Source organism: Chenopodium album, chromosome 3 (genome assembly GCF_948465745.1).
Source record: "Chenopodium album chromosome 3, dcCheAlbu1.1, whole genome shotgun sequence".
Taxonomy (NCBI): Eukaryota; Viridiplantae; Streptophyta; class Magnoliopsida; order Caryophyllales; family Amaranthaceae; genus Chenopodium; species Chenopodium album.
In genome coordinates, this window is record NC_137836.1 from 79,124,398 (window position 1) to 79,133,302 (window position 8,905).

Genomic DNA, 8,905 nt, shown 5'->3' on the forward strand with positions numbered 1-8,905 from the left:
TAGACAATGAGGAGGGTTAAGATTTTCCTCACACCAACTACTTTTGCTAGCATCACCCATTTGACCAAATGTATTTTCAATAAATCACTCATCCCTGTCAAAAAGTAAAAACTTCATTAATTTATGAACTACAAAGGAAATCCAGAAATTCACAAATTCCCTTCTTACATTACCTAGCTTATTTTGTACTTTACCATATCATCCATTCAAATACAAAGAATATAAAATTGTTTGTTACCTCTAGTATAAATACTACAGCAATATTTATTGTTATCTCTTCTTTTCTCTCTCCTCTTTCTTCACCATTTACAGAAATCCAAAACCTTCCCTCTCTTCTTCAATGGTTAAATAAAAAAAATCTCTTTTTTTTGGGAATTTGTTTCTGGTAAGAATAAGTTTGTAAAGTTTATTAAATATTTTACTTTTTAAGGATAAACCATATTTAATTTCTTAATTACCCCACTAATACGCTAGAAGAGAATCAGTGCTTCAAAGAACTTTCCTTCTATTTTAGTAATTTCCATGTTAGGGGCCCTTCTTCTTCTCTCTTATACCCCCTTCTTCAAGCTTTTTTTCCAGTAGCTCTGTTTTTCTCTCTCTATCTCTCTGTTTTCTCTCTCCTATCTTCTCTCTCTAAAAACTTCTGGTTTTTATTTTTGGTTTTGCTTCATTTTCTCTCTCTAAATTCAATTGGCTGTTCTGCCTCTTTTTGTGTCTGCAACATTATATTGCTTCTGTTTGTTGTGGATCTAATAGTGTAATCTTCTGGGTATTTGTGCAAATTTAAAGATATACTTACTTGCACATAATACATACATTAATGGGTGAAATTGGTGTTAATTTGTGAGAATTTCCTGGTTTTAAGATCTGGGTTTTTCTGGGTTTTTTCTGAATTGTAGGAAAAATCAAAACTTTTAGCCAAAAATCCAAAAAAATTATGGTTCCTGGTATTGATATGAGTAAATGGTGGGGCAAAGATGGAGGAGAGAGAAAGGGAACTCCAGTAATAGTAAAAATGGAGAATCCAAATTACTCATTACTTGAAATAGAAAGCCCAGATACAGCATTTAGGGCAGTTGAAAAAGATAGAGGTAAAAATGCAAAACAAATGACATGGGTTTTACTTCTTAGGGCTCATAAAGCTGCTGGTTGTGTTGCTTGGGTTGGAAATGGTGTTTTATCATTATTAAGTACAATTAAAAAGAGGTTGATTTTAGGTGAAGGTGTAAAAATGGAGAATGATAAATCTAGTAAAGGGAAATTATTGTACAGGATAATTCTGGGTTTTCTGATTACTGCACTTGCATTCTTGGCATTTGAGATGTTTGCACATTTCAATGGCTGGCAGTATTACCTTCAAACAAGTAATTTGAGTATGATCATACCTCGAACCGTCGAGATTCAAGGTTTGTTTCATCAGGTTTATGTGGGTTGGGTCGATTTTCGAGTCGAGTATATTGCTCCTTTGATCCAGTTTTTGTCCAACTTCTGTGTACTTTTGTTCATGATTCAGTCTGTTGATAGACTGGTGCTGTGTTTTGGGTGTTTTTGGATTAAGATTAAAGGGATTAAGCCTAAGGTTGAAGGTGAACCTAAGCCAATTGATGCTGAGAATCCTGGCTCTTTTTATCCTATGGTTCTTGTTCAGATTCCAATGTGCAATGAAAAAGAGGTATATATCATAATCATACTATCATATTATTATAAATTTATAATCCCAATTTATATATTTATAGAATTGTAGTATGATCATATAATTGGTAATGTTATGAATGATTGGTTATAATTGTTATTGTTCTGTTTTGTTTTGATTAGGTATATGAGCAGTCAATTTCAGCAGTTTGTCAACTAGATTGGCCAAAAGACAAAATTCTTATTCAAGTTTTAGATGATTCTGATGATGAAAGTATACAATGGTTGATCAAGAGTGAATGTTCTAAATGGAGTCAAAAGGGTGTTAACATTATCTACCGACATCGGTTGGTTCGAACTGGTTACAAAGCTGGTAATCTGAAGTCTGCTATGAACTGTGATTATGTTAGAGATTATGAATTTGTTGCCATCTTTGATGCTGATTTCCAGCCTAAACCCGATTTCCTGCAACAAACTGTCCCACATTTCGAGGTAGTTTGTATGAAAATTGCTTAATTAACATGTGGTTGTTAGTAAATTAGTAATACAAAAACTTAAATTTCGTTTGTGTTGGTGTTTTTGATGTATTGCAGGGTAAACCAGAAGTTGGTTTGGTTCAAGCGAGGTGGACTTTTGTAAACAAAGATGAGAACCTACTAACACGCCTTCAGTATATTAACCTTTGCTTTCACTTTGAAGTGGAGCAACAGGTTAATGGTGTGTACCTTAGTTTCTTTGGGTTTAATGGAACTGCCGGAGTTTGGAGGATCAAAGCATTGGAGGACTCCGGTGGTTGGCTCGAAAGAACGACTGTTGAGGACATGGACATTGCTGTCCGTGCTCATCTCAATGGGTGGAAGTTTGTCTACCTTAACGACGTCAGGGTATGTGTTGCTCAATGTTTTATATGATCAGATCATATTGGTGTGAAATGTATTGTACTGAATTAGATCAATTTGATAGTGAAACATTATTGCCAAAATATCAGATAGAGTTTGGAATTATGCAGATTTTGATCAACTTTTCCTATAATTTGTGTCATTTTCAGGTCCTATGTGAACTTCCGGAGTCTTATGAAGCCTACAGAAAACAACAACACCGTTGGCATTCGGGTCCAATGCAGCTCTTTCGATTATGTTTGCCAGCTATCATAAGCTCGAAGGTAGCTTTTCTTGTTACAATTGCATAATTAACACCCTTAATTATATTTGGTTCTTGCTCAAAATGATCTCAATTGTTCTGATTATTGTAATTCGATCACATCTGCAGCTGTCATCATTGAAGAAAGCGAACCTTATCCTACTGTTTTTCCTTCTAAGAAAACTAATTCTGCCATTCTATTCCTTCACATTGTTCTGCATCATTCTTCCCTTGACCATGTTTGTCCCTGAAGCCGAGCTACCACTTTGGGTTATCTGTTATATACCTGTTTTCATGTCACTGCTTAATATACTTCCTTCACCGAGTTCATTCCCCTTCATCGTTCCATACCTTTTGTTCGAGAACACAATGTCAGTAACCAAGTTCAATGCTATGATTTCCGGGCTATTCCAATTGGGTAGTTCATATGAATGGATCGTCACCAAGAAAGCAGGCCGGTCCTCAGAGCCAGACTTAGTAGCCATGGAAGAACGGGAAACAAAGGCAATGAACCAACCCCAACTGTTCCGAGGTGCTTCAGACAGTGGCCTGTCTGAACTGACCAAACTGAAAGAACATCAGGATGCTACCCCTAATCCTGCTAAGAAGAAAACGAACAAAATCTACAAGAAAGAGCTTACATTGGCCTTCTTACTACTTACTGCTGCTCTTAGGAGTCTGTTATCTGCACAAGGGGTGCATTTCTACTTCCTGTTATTCCAAGGCGTTACTTTCCTACTCGTGGGCTTAGATTTGATCGGCGAGCAAATGAGCTGAAACACATAACATACGCGTTCATCTAATTTTCGCGATCAAATGCATCTGCATAGATGCAAAAGCTACTGCTAACGAGTACAGCCATGATTCAGACGAATAAAATTCCTCTGAGAATCATATCTCCTATAGAAATTTTTTCGGTTTATTCGACATAGAATTTACTCTTTTGTTAATTTAATTTATCACTTATAGTGCTGTGAATTTGTTTTCTTGGAGGGGTTAAAAATTGGTGAGATAGATTTATGGGGGCATCAAAAACCCATATAAATTACCAAAATCATTATTCTTTTGCTTTTGGATCATAAAAAAGATACTCAAGTTTGTAATTTTATTTGTTCTTGGTTAGTTTGGTACCAAAATATTCTACATAAAAAAAAAATTGTATTTAAGAAATACTGTAGAATTTGATTATTTTTAAGTGATGCATAAATTATTCATATCATATCATGTTATAAAAATAAACTTGTATATTTTGCATTAAATCAAAGTGCCTAAATTTATGGATCCTTGGTTTTCTCTCTCTTCTAATCATGTGTTATGTGTTGTTACTAATTATTAGTGTTCTAATTATTGACTAATTAATCCATAGTTTATTATATGATGCGAAATGATTAGTCTACTGTGTCGGCAGGCTAGTGAGAATATGTTAGTGTTGTTACTTTTATGTCCGCATATTATATCATGATCTTGTTGCCTTAGGACCGCTTTCTGAATGAAAATGTCTTTTGAGTTGTGACATTAAACTCCTTTTAAAGTTTTAGTAAAGTACTCTTGCGAAATTAAGTATCTTGTATCATTTAAGGAAAAAATTGACAGAAATAATCTCGACTATTGCCTCTGTTGTATGTCATAATATCGTGCTTGACTATGATAGACTTCGATTATGAGATTTTCACTTGACCATCTATAACTAACAATATTCATTTTCTTTTGAGACCCTCTTTTTAAAGTGAGAATTCTCAAATCTCAATGTATACCCAACAATAAATAAGGGGTAAGGTGGTGGGAGGTCTATTTTTTAATTACCTAAATTTATCATGATTCATAATATACGTAGTATAAAAGTATTTTATTTTAGGACGGAAAAAAAAGCATTGTTTTACTAGAATTGCTATAAAAAAAATAATAAATAAATAAATAAATAAATAAATTAAAATATATATATATATATATATATATATATATATATATATATATATATATATATATATATATATAATCTCTTGTTATTTGAGATTATACCTCTAGTTGACGCATAATTAAGAATATTGTAAAAAGGTTGACCAAAAAATTGAATCAATTTTCCAGCTAATTTTGGAGAGCGACAATTAAACTTCTAATCCTTACCATTAGTAGTACTAAATCAAATTCTTTTTCAACTTTTGAAGTTCAGACTTTCAACAATTCAAAAAGTTGTAAAACCTAAAAAATGAGGAATACCATAATCTTTTATGACTCTAAAGTTGTCTTTATATTAAGAAAAAAACAAGGAAAAACTAACATATATAAGCTCTTATATTAGTTGTATACTGTATGTATTTAGTAGTTTGATTTGATTATAAAAGTCGTCTTTTTCTTCTTTGATAATTTGGTACATGAATGAAGTAGATCTTGTTACAATAATGTGTTATACTGTATTTATATATATGTACGTACATATCAATTTATCATATAGAAACAAGGTGACATAATTGACTATGGAACAAATATTTTGTTTTGGTGCAAATTATAAGAAATCAAATAATTTTTGGTATTTGCTTTTGAATAGTCTTTGAGATCATATCTAACTAACTAGTTTTATTTATTTTAATTATTGAATCAAATTACTCCATAAATCAAGCTGATTGACAACTACTACAACACTGCTTCTACAACTAAGCAATATTAATTCTTAATTTTTTTTTATTGTATTTATTTATTTATTTATTTTCAAAAAGAAGAAGTGATAGTAGTGAAGTCATTCTTTTTAAGTTGAAAATTAAATTGGAATATTAAATTTAAGGCATGGGGTGGGACATTGATGCCTTGATGGCAATACCCCAACTAGCGGCAATTCTTATGGTAATTGTTATCCATTGGATCTTTGGTTCATTTCCATAGCATATTCTTCTTCATACTCTACCAAATTTGTACAAGTGATGCCTACATATTGAGCAAGGTATCTTCAAATTATAATTTTGTGTCTTGTAAAATGCTTTTCCTCTCTTTGAAGTCTTTTACAACACTAAAACATCGGAAGCTGTGGGTGGGATAGAAAAGGCGATAGATATACCTGATTATGGGTCAGATCGCTACTAAATACTTTAGTCAATTTTAGTTAGTGCGACTGAGTTATGCGACATTTTTGGGCTAGCGCTACAAGCTTTTATTTTGAATAGAAAATCTAACCTAAGCCACTATAGACTAAATGAACCTTATTACGTAGTATATAAAAAAAAGGTTTATTAATGCAATTTTGCACACAGGCCCCTCTTAGAAGGCTTAATCAAATAGCAACATGAAAGAGGATCAGATATAGAAATTAAAGATGTTATATCTCATTTACACTATCATAGTATTAGTATCCAATATATCTATTCAAATTTAATATGTATGTAGTATATGTTAATCTTCTCTTATATATATTATGGATGTCATATGATTCCTAGTTAATAAATTAACTTTCAAATTTCCAAATAGTTAAATGCTAATGGAGGCTTCAATTACATGCATTGCCAAGTCATTTATGCATAATGCGGCAGTATCAGCAAAGTTGACTTATTTAATGCTAAGAGTCATTTTTAGCTTTGTGTGACTTGTAAAGTATGTACACCTAGTAATATATACGGAGTAATTAGGAGATAATTGTAATATACGTTACTATTTTATGATATTCTTATTTGGGAATCAGCATATTGGGTTTTAAATGAACCAATATTCTTGAATCTTTAAAAGATGCTCGATTGATCAAAACTTTTTTGTGAAGTTATTCAACTAACGAGTATGGAGAAAAAAAATACCTAGTTCATAATGTTAGCAAGCTTATAATTACGCTCAATTTTGACTTTTGAAATCCATGCAAGTTCAAATAGAGTGAAGTTCAACAACATTAATGTTAACACTACACAATAAAAGTTGTACTAGTATAACACTTTTTACTATGGTGTTGTTTGACTATTAGATAATGAGATGATGAGGTATAAAAAGAGCCTATATATGCTTGAAAAAAAAATCTTAAAAGATAGTTAATCAATCAAAACTCTTCGTCAACAACCGGATTTGAAATAATTTTATGAGAAAGTATTGTGTGAATTAGGTTCCACCGTGAGACAATATAACGTTTTATATGAATTTCTCATTATCTTGAATTCTAAAATTTAGATGTTAGTTTTTTGACATTTCATGTAGTTTTAGTTTTTTTTTTTTTTTTTTTTTTTTTTTTTTTTTTTTTTTTTTGTGAACGGGACATTTTACTGTAGTTTATTGATAGTTTTATGTAAATTATTACGGAGTAGAATATTTGTTTTTGAAATTCCATGCATAGAGCTAGAGGGTGGACTCATGGGGAAACAAATCCAATTAATACTCTAAACTCTATGAACAAGTATATACTCCTTTTTAGTTTTCAAGTACTCCCTAAGTAAAGTTTTAGTTTTCAAAAAAAAAAAAAAAAAAAAAGTAACGTTTTAAATGGCTTTAAAATATTTAATTTATTTAATCTAAATGTTGCTGTGTTACAATTTTTTTTTTATAGAAGGTACTTAGTATTTAATTTTCATGTGCCTGTCAAAAAAAAAAAAAAAAAAAAAAACCCAAAAAACCCACATGTGAAAATTAATTGTTCTCAGCATGTTGTGTAAAACTCTAATAAAGGAAAAGATTATGCAATGCAATGCAAAGCTACACTTAATGATCAAATTTGAACAAAAATGACATAATTCTTGACATATAATTATTCCAATATTCCACCAATATAACAACTAGCAATCAACTTGTTAAAAATTGACATGAATGAATAATTTCCATTATATTGCATGTACTTTGACGTGACTATCACATGTAGTTGCAGTTTCAAGATTCTACAGGTACACTATCTTGTCACATTCATATAAACTGATTTTAAGTTTTTAACTATTTGTATTTGTATATGATAATATTATCGTATCCAAAAATATATATGAATCACAAGAATAAATCTTGCTTCTACTCATTTCCAAGAATTAATGGGGGAAGTTATGAATCATGTGAAATTTAGATATACATAATAAATCAACTTACATTTCATTTGTACGTACAACAAATTGGAAAGCCTCGACATCTCACCTATTCAATCCACAGTTTAAATTAGTCCATTGGAGAAAAGAAAGGGTACATATATATATATACTATTTAATACCATGAAGAATAAATTGATTAATGTTTTAATTTGTTCTATCTCTTTACGTTATTCTTATTACTTGTAGTAAGGAGTACATACTATTTAATTTTGTTAAAATCAGAACAGATTAGAATAATTCAAACAAGATCTTATGAAATAGAGTATCATATTTTTGAGTTTACTATACATTCCATATTTGGAACTTGTAAAAATTATAATTAATTAGATGATTAAAAAGCACACAAGATCAATGAATTATTAATATTACTTTTTTTTTTTTTTTTGGGGGGGGGGGGGCAGGGTTAGTAATGAAAGCGCCCTATCGAATCGAAACTTCTCCTAAGGGCCTGTTCCGATTGACTGAACTCAGCTGAACTGAACTGAAATGAACTGAATTGAGCTGAACTGAACTGAATTTCAACGGAAGAGAACAGGCCCTAAGTCAACCCAACCCGGGCACGCAGGAAAAGGTCCCTTGAAAGTGGGGCCGAGAGAAGGGTAACAAAATTTCTATTCACAAAGATGTCTCTAGTGGAGATTGATCCCAGTCACCCCAGTCCCACACCAGGCCATCATCCCAATCCTACACCAGGCCATCATAATTGTGAGATAACAATCTTTCTACTAGACCATCGTAATTATGAGATACATAAGCAATTTTTCCACTAAGGGCCTGTTCTGATTGACTGAACTGAAGTGAACTGAACTGAATATTTTATGAGAGAAGAAAATTAAGAACTGAATTGAACTGAAATGAGCCGAGATAAAAATAATCTGAAGAGAACAGACCCTAAATATAAAAAAAATTAGTCGGTATTTTAATTAACACAATATTGTGTGTAGAAATACATAAAAATACAAATGGAGTATACTATATACACTACATATGTGATATGTACAACTACAACGTTGATTTTTCGATATTCGGAGATTTCATCAACACTTCTATCAAGCACTAAAGCCTTTGCTTGTGAAGCCTTTGCTTGTGAAGCCTTTTTA

The 8,905-nt window shown here is 31.5% G+C and overlaps 1 protein-coding gene across 1 annotated transcript; it reads left to right on the plus strand.

Annotated features, from left to right (window-relative positions):
* The first annotated feature begins 296 nt into the window (after window positions 1-296).
* Window positions 297-4,053, plus strand: LOC145624370 (putative xyloglucan glycosyltransferase 5). Its single transcript, XM_081677387.1, has 5 exons — window positions 297-1,672; window positions 1,816-2,124; window positions 2,226-2,516; window positions 2,681-2,794; window positions 2,902-4,053. Exons 1-5 carry the CDS (start codon window positions 938-940, stop codon window positions 3,547-3,549), a joined length of 2,097 nt encoding a protein of 698 aa, XP_081533513.1. The 5' UTR covers window positions 297-937; the 3' UTR covers window positions 3,550-4,053.
* Window positions 4,054-8,905: the final 4,852 nt, after the last annotated feature.

Coding starts and splice junctions, on each gene's coding strand:
- LOC145624370 (XM_081677387.1), top strand. CDS start 938: ATGGTTCCTGGTATTGATATGAGTAAATGGTGGGGCAAAGATGGAGGA. Junction 2,517..2,680: donor TCTACCTTAACGACGTCAGG/GTATGTGTTGCT, acceptor TGTCATTTTCAG/GTCCTATGTGAACTTCCGGA. Junction 2,795..2,901: donor CAGCTATCATAAGCTCGAAG/GTAGCTTTTCTT, acceptor TCACATCTGCAG/CTGTCATCATTGAAGAAAGC.